This window comes from Lactuca saligna, chromosome 1 (genome assembly GCF_052625555.1).
Source record: "Lactuca saligna cultivar CGN05327 chromosome 1, ASM5262555v1, whole genome shotgun sequence".
In the NCBI taxonomy this organism is placed as follows: Eukaryota; Viridiplantae; Streptophyta; class Magnoliopsida; order Asterales; family Asteraceae; genus Lactuca; species Lactuca saligna.
In genome coordinates this window covers 66206890-66222703 of record NC_136417.1, presented here as the reverse complement: position 1 = coordinate 66222703, position 15814 = coordinate 66206890, and the positions used below count along the sequence as shown (strand labels likewise).

At 31.4% G+C, this 15814-nt stretch overlaps 2 protein-coding genes across 2 annotated transcripts; both read left to right on the top strand.

Moving 5' to 3' along the window:
* The first annotated feature begins 413 nt into the window (after nucleotides 1-413).
* LOC145038862 (RING/U-box superfamily protein) lies at nucleotides 414-4805 on the top strand. The gene is made up of 9 exons (XM_078987091.1): nucleotides 414-762; nucleotides 1209-2005; nucleotides 2101-2545; nucleotides 3218-3301; nucleotides 3433-3606; nucleotides 3711-3796; nucleotides 3901-4000; nucleotides 4078-4173; nucleotides 4391-4805. Exons 1-9 carry the CDS (start codon nucleotides 718-720, stop codon nucleotides 4451-4453), a joined length of 1890 nt encoding a protein of 629 aa, XP_078843217.1. The 5' UTR covers nucleotides 414-717; the 3' UTR covers nucleotides 4454-4805.
* Nucleotides 4806-11335: 6530 nt separating this feature from the next.
* LOC145038850 (aspartate--tRNA ligase 2, cytoplasmic-like) lies at nucleotides 11336-15638 on the top strand. Its single transcript, XM_078987081.1, has 10 exons — nucleotides 11336-12000; nucleotides 12160-12270; nucleotides 12398-12511; nucleotides 12592-12882; nucleotides 12979-13089; nucleotides 14348-14401; nucleotides 14484-14563; nucleotides 14657-14772; nucleotides 14864-14978; nucleotides 15327-15638. The coding sequence occupies exons 1-10, from the start codon at nucleotides 11506-11508 to the stop codon at nucleotides 15451-15453; spliced, it is 1614 nt and encodes a 537-aa protein (XP_078843207.1). The 5' UTR covers nucleotides 11336-11505; the 3' UTR covers nucleotides 15454-15638.
* The last annotated feature ends 176 nt before the right edge of the window (nucleotides 15639-15814 follow it).

Below are 15814 nucleotides of genomic sequence, written 5' to 3'. Positions count from 1 at the left end.
CTTTCCTGCAATTTGAAACTCGGTGTTAAAATCAAAATTTTGGTAAACTTAATGATTTTATTGTAATTCGAAAAAAATGGTTACCGGAAAAACAAATTATTTGATTGATATTACAACAAAATTATAAATATAGTAACATAATTACGAAAAAACATAACTCGTTATTAAAATCGAAATTTTACAATAATATAGTGAATTTATTAATTTACCCTACATTATGGCCCTCTGTGTAGTCTATTTTGCTTTTGGTATTTTTTTAATAATTTCTTAGATATCGGTAAAAATCAAATATATATAGTTTTTTTTGAAAAATTTGGATTTGATTGTCGAAATGTGGACAAATTCTTTGAATTTTACGTATTCCGAAATCCAAAACATATTGTTATTATTGATTATTGATATGGCATAAAGTTGGAAAGAAAACAATTCGTTTTGGGCTTTAGCGTGACTGCTTCGACCTCCTTGTAATCTTGTATATCACAAATACCAACAGAGGGTGCCCTGGTTTTGAGACAAAGATTATCAACAGAATTTGGAATTTTAGAATTCAGACAGCTCATAAAATTTACGATGGGCTGCTTGTAGCTATGAATCGAGGCCCAACGATTCGCACCGCCTGTCAATTGTCATCCCAGAAAACAAAATGGAAACTTGAAGCATGCGCATCATCGTCTTCCATACGCCAAGAACCCTAGATTCCTAAATCGATTTTATCAGATGACTTTGAAATCAAGGTCGGAACTCCTACAGGAACAATCCAAGGTATAATCCATCACTTCAGTTTTTTTATTTTATATACTAGAAATTGAGGATTAGACATGAATTTAACACTCGTGGGTATGAAATTCATGTTTATATCTATAATTTGGGATAACTTCCCAGATATTGCTCAAAATCCAGGGTTTTAACTTTATATGCCACAGAAGGGATCAAACAGAGAAGCTTGGTTTGGTTGCTCTCATTAGAAGTCCAGAACAAATTTTGTGCTTTTCTTCTTTAACCCTTCAGTTTATATATATTCTGATCAATAAGATTTTGAATTCGGCAAACCCCTGAAAATCTTGTCTTATTCCTTCCAAATATTATGATCATGAAGAGCACTTCTAAACTACAGATTCCCAATTTTGCCTATTGTTTTAAGTTTTCCAATTATGATTTCAACATTGGGATAAACCATTGATCATGCTTGTTGACTTTTTGTGATGCAGACCATGGATTTAATGGATGTGAATCAGGTGTTGGAGGTTCCCGACACACCTGATAGACAACAAGTATCAGCAACACATGATAGTAACTTCAATGAAAGGCAAAACAATGCTTCCACAAATAATCAAAAACCAAGTAAAGATTATATTAATGGAAGAATGAGAAATCAGCAAATTGAAAATGGGAAATCAGTCACAGTTAGTGGGAACCGAAGATTGTTTATTCATCCCTATAGTTCAACCTCTTTTGAACATGCTAAACCTTCTGTAGACACTACAAGACATGACAAAGGTAAAGGTAAATCTTTGTGTAATTCTGATGTTCAAAAGTTAACTCATCAAGAAGGTGGTAGTTTTGTTGGTGTATCCAAGCAAAATGGAATTGGACATTCTGGAATTAGCAGAGTAAACGCTTTTACAAAAGGTGTATTACCCCTCAATCGTATTCCTGCAGTAGAGTCTTTAGATAGATCAAGCAAATCATGTAAAGTAGATAATACTTTCAAAAATGTTGCTCATTATAAAGCTGAAAGTAGCATTCAACCTTGCACATCTATCAAAGTCCCTCATAAGAGAATGTTGGTTAGAAATGGATGTATATCTCCTCATAACATTGCAAAATCTAAACACATTGAAAAGAAGGATGAAACTGGTATTGTGGTAAAAGAAGTACAAAATGGTTCAATTTCAAATACAGTTGATATTAAGGATATGGTAACTGAAGATAAAGATTCACATAGATGTAAGGGAAAAGGAGTATCTGTATCACATTCACATCATCCTTTAAAAGAGCCTGATAGGTACCAAACATGTAATCTTTTGTCAAATTGAATATCTTTTGGTGGGTATTTTTGTAAATTTAACTTTATTGATTGTATGATATATATACTTGCAGGAAAACTATTCATAAAGAACAATCTATCGAATCAGAAAGATGGAGAACCACACACAACCATAGGAAACAGAGAGACATTGAACAACAGAAAAAAGGGTTGATGCAAAGGGATCATAGGAATGAAAAAGATTTTGTTAATCTTGATGAATCAAAGATAGTGTCTTCTTCTTCTTCTTTTTCTTCAGTGTCCACTTCAAGAAATCTTGGAAAACGTTCTGTGTCACTTGTGGATGATTTTAATGGAGAAACTTCAAATTCAAGACCAAAAAGGAACAAGAATCTTAATGGTGTGGGCCCCTCGAATCCAGTGGTGGAGCCCATTACATGTAATAATGAGGATTCAAGTGTTAGAGCTTTACAGGTCGAGGCAGATGAGATGTTGGCTAGAGAATTGCAACAACAGTTATACAATGAGGAACTGACACCTGTCCTTGAAGTTAACGAGGTTTTTTCTTTTTGTTTTTGTTTTTATACTTAGAGTAAATTATAATTTGGTTCTTATTTTGATGTTTCATAACGATTTTGGTCCCTAAATTGTCAATTCTAACTGTTAAGCTGTTAACTTTTAAAAAATGACCATTTTACCCTCAAAACCAAAACTGAAAAAAAATATACCATGTTTTTAAACTACCTTTTCTTCTATGTCCAACGGGATTTGAGTGTTGTTGTTTATTTTTTATTGACAAAATCGGTGGACCAAGGACAAAATGATCATTTTAATTGTAACCTAAACTAAAAAAAAACTAAATACTTCTAAAGATATGATTTAGAAAATAATTCAATAAAAAAAAAGTAAGAAAAATACAGTGGTATACTATTTATTTTAGTTTTTGTCCAAGGGCAAAACAGTCATTTAAAAAATTAACAGCTAATAGTTAGATTTAACGATTCATTGACCAAAATTGTCATATGAAACTTTAAAATCAGAACCAAAATTGCTAACCGATACTTATTGGAACCAAAACCGAAATAAATACTAAACCGAGGGACCAAATCTGTAATTTACTCATATAACTATGAACAAAAAATGACTTATGTTATATACTTATATAGTTATACTTATATGCCTACCTTTTATTTACTTACAATATTACACATGCCTTGCCTATTATCACAGATGGATTCAAATCTTCCATTTGCAATGCCAGCTCAGCAGGACAACAGTACACGCCAGGCTGGAGGTCGCCGTCCATATCGCCGTGTATGTCATCATCCAACGAGAAATTATATTTGGATTCGATCTTTTCATAATTAATGTTCCAATATCACTTTTATGCTTAACTTTTTTTTTCAAAAAAACATTATTTATTTATTTTTTTTTTTTTTATGCAGCAAGCTCCATCATCATTAAATGCACGACAACCAAATACTTCACGCCCCTCTTCAATTCAAAGACGCCTTCAACCTCAAGCTCGTGCCTCCTCAAGAATGTCTCAATTGAGAACTCGTTTCCAAACAATTAACAGAAGAAACTCAATATTTCCTCCAAATATGGATGTCGACGTGGTATTAATTTTTTTTTTAAAAATCTTTTTATTTATGTGTTTTCATTTCGATAATGGTGTGATTGACTTAAAAGAAGTTGAATATGTGTAATGTGGTGAATACAGAGAATGCAAATACTTGAAATGTTAGAGGCGGATGGTGATAGGAGAAGGCGTAATGATGTGTCACGAATTAGGCGGGAATTCAATGAGTAAGAAAGTTGACTTGATTTTATTCTTTCAATGCTTTATTCTATAATATATTATGTTGTTATTATTATTATTATTTTACATTTGAGGTGTTTGTGATTTTTAGGGATGATTATGAAATGTTATTGGCTCTTGATGATGATAATCATAGACATGGAGGTGCAACTCCTGCACAAATTAATAACTTACCAGAGTCAACTGTTCAGGTAATTTACAATTTGTGGTTATTTTATTTTTATTTATTTATTAGTAATAAATAAGGAAATACTATTTTTGTTTGCAGGCTGAAAATCTTCAAGAATGCTCAATTTGTCTTGAGACTCCTGCAATTGGTGAAACCATTCGTCATCTTCCTTGCCTTCATAGATTTCACAAAGAGGTAAAAACACTTTTATGATTAACCCAAAAAATAATTAAGGGCAAATTTTAAAAAAAGGTAGGACTTAATGGGGATAGCCTTACTTTCCTTAACTTTCTCCATTAAGTTGTTCTAACAAAAAAAGAATAAATGACTATAAATTAATTGGAAATTCTTCAAAGAAGACAAATCTTTTACTCATAAACCATTGCTCTTTGTGTGTGTGTGTGTGTTACAGTGTATCGATCAATGGCTGAGAAGGAAAACATCATGCCCTATCTGCAAATCATCGATTGCATAATTTGTTGGGATTTTTTAATCAAAAGTCAAAGCCAAATATGCTAATAGTCTCATTTCAGAATCCCAAGGTAAACTCAACTTGGTGTTTGTGAGTTATGAGAGGAAAATTAGTTTATATAGTTAGTGTTGGTTTAGTAAAAAAAAAAAAAAAACCATGGTATGGGAATGGCATCATAGAATTAAGCTTTTGAAAATTTAAAGTGTATTTTATTCTATCTTCATTAATTTGTTTTTTATAAGCAGATGTATGTGCAATGGTATTTGTAATTATATCTATGATTTCATTACAAATTTGTAATGTTGTTTGTTAATAAAATATGTATAAACGCCACAGAAGGGGGTGGTTAGATTTAGCGTTTGGGTAAAGTTATTATGATTATGATTTTGATTATTTGATATTTATATCCATACAATCAATTTGAGTAGCTATAACAAAAACAAACACAAGAAATAATGAATTACTTGTCGTTTTAAACTTAAATTTATTTATTCTGTTCTTAACAGCTAACTTACACCGATCTAATCTATTTCTAAATTTACACATTTTGGGAGAGAACTTTTTTAAGATTCATAATCATGTGGCATGTAAATCGTTTTGCTATGGTTTGTTTAAATATTATTTTTATAAGTTTGAAGAAATCAATTATATATATATATATATATATATATATATATATATACACACACACACACTAGCCGTTACCTGCGCAATGCGACGGACGGCGAATAGTTTCTAGTTTTCTTACGGCTATCAAATCAAACCATAAAAGTCATTAAGTATTAATCATGTTACAAAATATTGATAATTATTTACTTTTTACGATTCTTGAATCAAAAAATATATATTTTTTAAACATGATGTTTAAATCTGCATTTTAGATATATCAAAACATTTCAGGTTTATTTTAAGTTATAAACAAAAATGACAAAATTCAAACTATTTAGCTTATAAACAACTATCTATTTTAGATCTTTAAAGGTAAACTATCGATTTCATTATCTATTATTGTTTGTCTTCAAAATTAGTAAGAACTTGGTCCTGAGATCTCAAAGCATCACAACCACATATAATTAGCAGAGTAACTTAAAATTTGTAATAAGCCACTCAAATCATTAAAATCAAAATTATTAGTCTCCAAAAAACACTAATTGCGTGTATTTATATCCAGTCAACATCATCATCCAATTAAGACATCAACCTTAGGGGTAATATCGTCTAAACCATGACAAATTTATATATCTCAATCCATTTGAGCAATATCCAAACAACAGTAGACTTATTTAATGACCTTAAACTCGAAACCATCGGCAAAATCGTCCAATTTAGCTTAAATTGCCAAATCCATCCAAACTCTTAACCTGGTATGCTTTATACATTTCACATTCTTTAATCCAACCTGTCTTCCTTTTTTTTTTTTTTTTTTTCATATGCATACTTGTTTAAATTTTCTTTCCATTGGAATTCTTGACATTTTCTCTTCCATGTCATCTAGTACTATTTAGCTCCCATTTAGTTATCATGAATTCCCTTATTTTTTTGTATTGTATGCATAAAAAGCTATCCATCAAAAAGATTTGGTATCAATTGGTTTAGTTATCTCAATTGGTTGTTGCTGGAAAAGTTGAAAAGCACATTGTCCTTAAATTATAAACTGAAAATAAAGTATCTAGTGTTATACTTTCAGTCTTGCCAGTGCTGCTCTTACATATTAACTACAACAAATGGGAACTAAATATATTTACCATGTGATGTGTCCATGCATATTAAATCAATTAGTTATTTATTTATTTATTTATTTTTGGCGAATAAGCTACAAAAACAATAAACTTGGGACAAAAAACATGGATGAAAAAGGCTAAAAAAATATCTTATAAGAAAATACAATATACAAGATGACTTGTTTATAAATTTTGATGAGAACACTGTGGCTACTCCTGACGTCCAAGGTGGAGGAATTGATAGAGAAAACATACAAGATATAGAATGGGGTCCAGAAGTCGTTCAATATATGTGTGTTTTGCGTGATTAGATTGTAAATCAACTACTTTCACCTAATTTACATTAAATTATTATGTTATTTTAAATTTCATTATGTTTTTATAAGAATATTAAATGATTATGTTTAATTTACATTTTGTATGACAATTTTTATTTGGATTTTTAAATGATTTGGTGTAATTTACATTTTGTATGATAATATGTATGTTTTTATAATTATTCAACATCTTCATCCATCACTATATAGAGCAGCAGAGTAAAATGATCATTTTTCATCGGTCAACATATTTAGTCAGATTACAATCAAACAACATGGTTTCTTACTCAATCATGATTTCTTACCTAGATAAATCTTTCCTAATCAACACTTTCTCAGTCAACAACTATCAAACGGGGCATCATGTCTCTATTTTCGTCGAGTCTTCGTTTTTCGGAGAAAGTGTTAGTGTATCCCATATTGGTGTGGCACCATTCTATATAGGATCTCCTTTTTTCCACTAGGTTTTTTTGGATTGATAATTTGTTTACAAATAAATGTTTTCTTATAATTCTCATATTATAACCCACTGTTGTAAAAATCCCGACTAGGTCCCGATTAATCTCCGATTAATCCCTAGGCGCTACTCGACCGATTAGAGGGCGTCTAGCGATTAATCCCTACATACATAATGAGTGAAACACTATAATACAATAAAATTTTATAATTTTGAAGTAGTTTTATTTCAATGGACACTATTTGAGGTATGATTAGTGATGTATTAATCATATTAACCAATTTTGTTATTATATTAATGGTATTTACGAACTTTGTATGATATTACTCATATTTAATTTTTTAAAATTCAACAAATTACCAGTTAATGGTCCCCGATTAATCCCCCGATAAATCTCCGCCTAACCGATTAATCCCTTGACCCCGGTCCACCGACTAGTTAACGTCGAGCGTTTTTTACAACCTTGTTATAACCACATCTTATGTCACTGAATCAGTGTCTAGCTTTATGTATATGGATTATGTGTGTTTTTGATGATCCAATAGCACCAAGGAAACACAAAAAGGCCGTTAGAATCACATAGACTTTTCGTCCTATGAGTGGCATACAACTATAAGGTCGTAAGTGCTCTAAAAGGGTTATTTGTAAGGGAGATTAAAGAGCATATATGTGAGAAATTAGAGATAAGTTATGAAAAAAAGTACATTGCAGCACAATGCAAGAATCGGTACTTTTTTTTATGCAATTCCAAAAATATTTCAAGCAAACAGAATTAGGGGTGTGCAAAAAAACCGCAAAACCGAAAAACCGAGCCGAACCAGTCGATCCGAAACAGAAAAAACCGAAACCGAAACTTAAAAAAACCGAAACCGAAAAAACCGGATATCAATGGATCGGTTTTGGTTTTGATATCTAGCTATCCGTGGATAACCGAACCGAACCGTTTGATATATATATATATATATATATATATATATATATATATATATATATATATATATATATATATATATATATATATATATATATATATATATATCATTGGTAAAGAATAACAAAGAAAATATCATTTAACATCACTGGATTGAAGGCCACCACTAATAGTTAAAAATGATTAAATAAAATTAACATCGTTTTTACTCCTTGGACAAATGAATTTGAACAGAATGATATCTAACCATAATATAATGATTAGTGGTTAGTTGGCCATCAAATACTATGAAGTTAACTCAATGGATTAATTCATTCGAGATTTTCATTATCAAATGAAAGTTACAGTGACTTTAACTACCATGCGCTTGAAACCAAATTTTTTAAAAATTGAAAATGTCGTAATTAATAATTGAATGTTGGAAAATTAATTGTATGGATTGATATCAAAGAACAGGATATTCGAAAAATTAAGGTGAATTAATATGAATCAAAACTATATTTAGCGGGTACCCGTGAACCAAACCGTGGTTACCCGCGTTTATACGGTTCGGTTCGGTTCGGATTTTTTGCAATTCGGTTCAGTTTTGGTTAGTGCATATGAGGTACCCGCCCCGTATTGTTGGTTCAAAATTTTATTACTATCCGAACCGAACCGCCCCGTTAACACCCCTAAACAGAATCTTGTTGTGCCAATAATACTTACATCTTGACTTGCCACAGTGAGAACCAAGTGTCTTGATCTATCTACAATATTTCATACTTCATTGAGACCATTGTCGATTGAAAGCCTTTTTCAAGAAAGTTGACTAAGAACCTTTGCAGGTTTATGAAAGTCGACTAAAACCTTTACGGGTTCAAGGAATTATACTATTTAATAACACAATGCTATAGGATATGTAGAGGTAAATAAAGAGCAAATAAGCACAAATGATTTTAGGTTGAAAGCCTTGCGGGAAAAACCACAAGGTACATAACTTAGTATTATAAAATCGAAACTATCTTCTCCATTGATTGTTAGCTTCACATAAAATAGACAAACTAATGGCTTATTTACAAGCTAGTTACTATAGTCATAATATAAACTCACTATAAATACCAAATAATAAGGTAATTTATCATATTCTAATAAATACAAATATGAAACAATATCATAACAACTCTAAAAGGAAAATTTGGATCATGCATCAATAGTTTGAGGCAAAGCCACCTGGACATCATATTTGATTCAGACAACATGTCATTTTGTGAATAATCTACAAATAACCTAACAACCTATTTGCTTTGAAGTGCTACTTGATTTTTTCTATATGTTATTTAGAAATTAAGTTGGAAAAATAAAATATTTTGATATTTTAGTAGTTATATACAAAGCTTTATTATATATTTCTTATAAGCATGTATGTGGTCTTTTTTTGTTAATATCCTTTTAAATACTTTGAATTGAAATCATACAATTAAAAAATAATTAAGTAATCAGTGTCTTAAATTAGAAGTTCTTTTTGAAAACGTTTATAGATTCAAATCTAAAACTATTTCATTTTAAAAGTTTTAATACTTCTAAACATTAAAAATATGTGAAGTTACGAAAAGCAACTTGTGATTGCATGACCTTTTTCAAATTTCTTAAAGATCCGTAAAATTATAAAAGAAAATATTTTTTGTACATATAATTGATTAATAATTTGTTAAAAGCTATAATCCATAATTTCCATAACTATTTACTATTCTAAATATATATTTTTTAAACTTTGGTTTTGATGTTAAAAAACTAATATTGTTGTTTTATCATTTTGTAATAATAAGGGTGTGTTTGGTTTTGAGAAAATTTTCTAGTTTTCTATGAAAATTTTCAAATAAAAATGAAAATGTTGAAAACGCAAGTAAATGATTTTTTTCCTTCTGTTTTTCAAGTTGTATGTAAATTATAAAAATGATTTTTAATGTTCTCCAAAGTTTTTTAAATTTCTAAAACAGGAAAATGAAAACTCCAGCGGTTAACGAAACACATTTTCTAAAATTTTCATTGAAAAGTAAAAATGAAAACTCAGTTCTATTTTCTGAAAACGTTTTCTAAATAAATAAAAACAATTTTCCACAACCAAACAAACTTTAAGTGTTGTTATACCAACAATGATTATCATAAATTGATTATTTAGTATTTAGCAATAAAAATTTGTGCAATATTGATCAACATTTATAGTCGACTGCTTTACATCAATGTTTTAAAAATCAGATTTTTACAACCGATCTGGTAACTGGTTCCGGTTCAACCGATTCTACCACCGCCTCAACCCAATTTCTGAAATTTACATAACTTCCGTACCAAACAAAATTATATAATTTAAGCACCAAAAAGTGGCATACCATTTAACAGAGCCACAACACTTATGCTCCTGATTTTTTTTTAATCAAAAATCTATGAATTCTGACATTTTGACACTCTACAAAGTTGTTCAATATAAATATTAGAAATCAAGTAAAATATTATACGATTATCTCATATTCAAAGGGTTTTCATAGTCATTTGAATTGTAATTTTTTTTTTACTATGAACTAGTTATCAAAAAAAAAAAATATAATAATAAGAGAAGTCTAAATAGATATGAAAATATCATCGAATTTCTATTACACCAGTTCAACATGAATTTTATAAGAATCGTCGGATTTATTCCAGAAATAAACATAAAACCGATGTGGTTAGAGATGTCAAAAACTTCTGTGGAACCCTGATTCCGTACGAGATTATTTTTTTATATAATTCGGAGGCGTGAGTGAGATTAAACCCCGTTTTATTTTCAGGACCAATGGTGGGAGTGGGTATTTCCTTCCCGTACTCCCGCGTGGGTTCCGTTTGTATATATATATATATATATATATATATATATATATAATACATTATCTAATTTTAAGGTTTCTTGATTTTCTTCCAGTTTACATCGTATGACGATACAATAGTGAATTTGTCATATATTTTTAGATATTTTGTATTTATTTGCAATGTTGGATTTGTCGTATTTTTTATTTGTAAGTTTGTTGGATTTATCGTTTTGTAATGTTGAATATTTAATTTTTTAGTTGTTAAAAAAAACTAGATTTTAAGCTTTAAAGTTATGAAAAATAGTTTTTTTAACCCAAAATATAACAATTATTTTTAGCAAAAAAAAATCAATTTTAAGTCTATAAAACGGGGGAATGGGTGGGATCATGGACGACAAAGGTATTCGGGGGCGGTATCGGGGCTATGTAAATGAGAAATTCAGGGGCAGGGGCAATAACTGATTTCGGTGGCGGGGACACAGGCAACTATTTCCGCTAACATTTGGTCCCGTTGACATCCCTAGATCGGTTCATTTCTCGATTTTTTATCTAATTGATTAGATTAAAACCGAATTTTGAAACATTATTTTGTATTGAATATATTTTTCAAATTTAGAAAGATCAAAATAAAGAATGTATCCGCCCCTAGTTCCACGTTCTAGGTTTTAGATACAGCCCAAACTCCGAATTTTGTTTTAGAGTGTTTTCGCCTACCAAATCGCACTTTCTTCGCAATTTTGCATTCCACAAACCCTAAATCGTTTCCGCTCCTCTACACCTTCGCCAATCCAGAAATCAGAATACCTGCCCATGGAACCAGAACAGCAGCCATCACAAGAGACCAGCAAAAAAGCGGCAAAAAAGGAGGCTGCGAAAGCAGAAAAGCTCCGCCGCCGTCAGGAAGCCGCCGCCGCATCCGCCGCCGCATCTGGCGTTGCTGGCGTGTCCATCGACGCTACTGACCCTCTCGCCGCCAACTATGGTGACATTCCTATTGAAGATCTTCAGTCAAAGGCTATCTCCGGTCGTGTGTGGACCACCGTTAGCGCTCTCACCGAGGAACTCAAAGACCGCACTGTGCTAATAAGGGGGCGAGCTCAGGCGATTCGCGCTGTAGGGAAGAAGATGGCGTTTTTTACTGTAAGAGAGAAGGGATATACGGTGCAGTGTGTGTTGACGGTGGCTCCTGACATTGTTAGCGCTCAGATGGTTAAGTATGCAACTGCGATTAGCAAAGAATCCTTCGTTGACATCGAAGGAGTTGTAACAGTTCCCCCAGAAGCCATCAAAGGTGCCTCTCAGCAGGTAAAGTACACTATTTTTTTTGCCTAATTACTCCTCTTAACTTTTGCATCAACATCTACACGCTTTCTGCAATCTCTCGTTTTAGAAGTCAGTTAGAATCAGACTGTTTTTGCAATTAGTTGATGCACAGGCTGATTTCATAGTATTTATAATTTGTAGGTTGAAGTTCAAGTTAGGAAGATTCATTGCGTAAACAGGGCTGCTGCTATTCTTCCTATAAATGTTGAAGATGCTGCCAGAAGTGAAGTTGAAATCGAGAAGGCTTTGGAGGTAACATATGAAGAATGTAAACTTAATCTGCCTTTTCTTAGACTCAGTATATGGAACTGCTGAAGCAGCTGCCATTAATGAACTTATATCCTATTTGTACACTAAAATGGTCACTTCAATTATGCAGGCTGGAGAACAACTTGTTCGAGTTAATCAGGACACTCGTTTGAACTACAGAATTTTGGACTTGCGAACTCCAGCAAATCAAGCAATTTATCGCGTGGAGTGCCAAGTGGCAAATGTATGACATCATAGATATGTGTTTGTTTTTGTGTTTGTGTGTGTGTTTAACTATACTGATTTTGAAATAATTTTGTGCAGTTGTTTAGGCAGTATCTATTGAATGAAGATTTTATAGAGATCAACACTCCAAAGTTAATTGCAGGAAGTAGTGAAGGTGGTGCAGCTGTTTTTAAACTGGATTACAAGAAACAGCCAGCATGTCTTGCACAATCACCTCAGCTTCACAAACAGATGGCAATTTGTGGTGATCTTGGACGTGTCTTCATTGTGGGTCCTGTTTTTAGAGCTGAAGACTCTTATACCCATAGACATTTGTGTGAATTCACAGGTCTTGATATTGAAATGGAGATTAAAGAGCATTATTCTGAGGTATGATTTGTAAACAACGTATATCAAGAACACATTTTACTGATATTAAAGTATTTGGAAAGTTGATTTTGAATTTTTTTTAATTGATTTTTGTAGGTGATGGATGTTGTGGATCGTCTTTTTGTTAATATGTTTGACAAATTGAATGAAAGATGCAAGAAAGAGCTAGAAGCTATTGGGAAGCAGTACCCCTTCACGCCTTTGAAAGTAATTCAGATCCTCTTTTTCTTTCATTTGTGTAATAGCAATGTATTTGGTTCATGGATTTTGGTGGAATTCGATGGAACTGGAATCCAGGATTCCATTCTGGGGTGTGTTTGGTTGCTAAATGGATTAAAGTCATTTTTATCTGATTCCCTAATGTTCCATTTTAGATGGAATTCGATTATTAGAACATCATAATACAATAGGTATGTATAGATAGTAATATATAAAAGTAACAAATTTAGGAATTATTCAATTTCATCAGGGCAAATTACAAAAAAAAACCATTATATTTTGTGCAGGGTTGCGGTTTAATCATCAATACTTTAAATTTTCAGTTAAACCATTAAAAGTTGGATACTATTTTTTCAAATTAACCATTTTGACTTCAAGTTATACCGGTGATTTTCCAATTTCACTATTTTGACATCAGGTCAAAATGGTTAAATTGAAAAAAAGTCAAACTTAAATGGTTTGATTAGAAAAAATAAAGTATAAGTGGTTGAACACTAAAATTGTTCAAACAATAATGGTTATTCTGTGATTTGCTCTTTTGTATATTGAATTTCATTACATTTCCAGCCATTTAAACATCGACAGATTCCGATTCTCCATTTTGGTTTGTGGAATGTTTTAAAAGGAATTTGAATCTCTATAAGGAATTGGAATGTTAAGGAATTTATTTGAATTTGAACCAGTTCAAATCTATATGGTGAATGGATGGAAAAAATGAGATAGAATTTGGAATGTCAATAACGATAAATCACAAATGACAGAATTACCCTTTGTTTTGGTTTATATAAATGACAGAATTATTGTTGAACATAAACATAAAACCTTTATATATAAAATCTTATTGGAAAAATAATCTAAATGAGGTATTAATAATGTAGTAATGGAAATTATGTGTCTTGTGGTTTAATCAAATAAGTTTACAAGGATATTTATGTCTTTTAGTAGGAAAGTTTAATGGAATTTAAATTATTTCCACCCCCTTAGAAATGTTAGAATCAATCAAATACAAATTTTGAAAGAATATAATTTCATTCTTTTGACAACCAAACACATCAGACATCACAAAATGGAATGGCACATTCAATTCTCTTAAATTCCTTAGAATTTGTGATCCAAACATACCCTTAGATTCTATTCCTCTAAAACACATTTTGTTAATCAAATGTCCCCAAACGTATTTATGTTTCTTTATTTATTTATGTACAATATGTTAATTTCTCAATGTTGGTTGTTATTAAACATGCAGTACTTGCGTAATACATTGCGGCTTACATTTGAAGAAGGGATTCAAATGTTAAAGGTTAGTAAAAAATAAAACATTTGTTTGTTTTGTGTTTATGTTTTTTTTGTTTTTTTTAATATTTTAAAATATGCATGAATAGGAAGCTGGCGTTGAGGTGGATCCACTTGGGGACCTTAACACAGAATCAGAAAGAACATTGGGAAAACTTGTGTTAGAAAAGTATGTTGAAATTCTCAAACTAGTGACACACCCTATACTTTTTGTCTTCCAATTTTGCCCTTGAAGAAGTTTTTCTTACTTTTATCATTGTAGGTATGGAACTGAATTCTATATACTACACCGCTACCCTCTTGCAGTTCGACCTTTCTATACAATGCCTTGTCCCGACAATGCGTTGTATAGCAACTCATTTGATGTTTTCATCAGAGGTAATGAACAAGTAGCCCTAAAAATCTTTCAGCTTTTAAGGGTAAGTATGTAAATTCGGTGCTGAAGTTTCATATGTTTTTTTTTGTCCAGGGGAGGAAATTATTTCAGGAGCTCAACGTGTGCACATACCTGAGCTTCTAGAGGCACGTGCAACAGCATGTGGCATAGATGTCAAAACCATATCATCCTACATCGATTCTTTTAGGTATATGTTCTTTGTTTATATGGCATCCTACTATTTCTTTGAAAATTTACTGAATTGCATATTTTAGTTTTATTTATTATTGGCATTTTTTACTTTGAAAAGTTCTATGCCAATTATAGCATTCAAAAGTTCTATTGAAAATTGATTTAGATGACTATTTTTGGCATTTATTGAACAAGTTTCTGAAAGTATGTTGCAGTTTCAATAATCCGCAAAAAAAAAAAAACAAACTTATTTTGAGAGTCAAGAGAATTGAGTTTATTCTTATTAAGTCGTAACTTTTTACAAATTTACCCTTGTGATATGCTGTTTATAATAATAGCTAATATTTTGTGGCATTTGTTGAAGGTATGGTGCGCCACCACATGGTGGGATTGGAGTTGGATTGGAACGTGTTGTGATGCTCTTCTGTGGCCTTGACAACATACGCAAAGTGTCACTTTTCCCACGTGACCCTCGAAGGCTAGAACCGTAATTTTACGTTTTGCAACTTGGGTTTTTGCCTTTTTGGTATGTCAAACGAAATCAGTTATATTTTTTTGAAAGTATTGTTGCAATTTATTGCTTCAGATGGCTGTGAGGGCTAAGGAAAACCTTTTTTAGTTGTCATATACTTTTAAAACCGAATTTATAATGGTGGAACATGAACCTGTTGTTTTAGTTGTAAATCTTACTTGAACTCCAATTGGAATCTCATGACTTTTGTATGCTAACAAAAGTTTAAAATGCTACAAGGTCTTCTAAGTATATATGTAAGCGTTAAACTAAGTGATTAACAAAATCTAAAGGCTAACATAATCCAACAATATGTAAAACTGCAAATGATGACACATATA

Excerpts from the sequence above, each read along its gene's own strand:
- LOC145038862 (XM_078987091.1), top strand. The coding sequence starts at position 718 with ATGACTTTGAAATCAAGGTCGGAACTCCTACAGGAACAATCCAAG. Across the intron at positions 4,001-4,077 it reads TACCAGAGTCAACTGTTCAG|GCTGAAAATCTTCAAGAATG; the intron begins GTAATTTACAAT and ends TTTTGTTTGCAG. Across the intron at positions 4,174-4,390 it reads TTCATAGATTTCACAAAGAG|TGTATCGATCAATGGCTGAG; the intron begins GTAAAAACACTT and ends TGTGTGTTACAG.
- LOC145038850 (XM_078987081.1), top strand. The coding sequence starts at position 11,506 with ATGGAACCAGAACAGCAGCCATCACAAGAGACCAGCAAAAAAGCGGCA. Across the intron at positions 12,271-12,397 it reads AAATCGAGAAGGCTTTGGAG|GCTGGAGAACAACTTGTTCG; the intron begins GTAACATATGAA and ends TCAATTATGCAG. Across the intron at positions 14,979-15,326 it reads TCCTACATCGATTCTTTTAG|GTATGGTGCGCCACCACATG; the intron begins GTATATGTTCTT and ends CATTTGTTGAAG.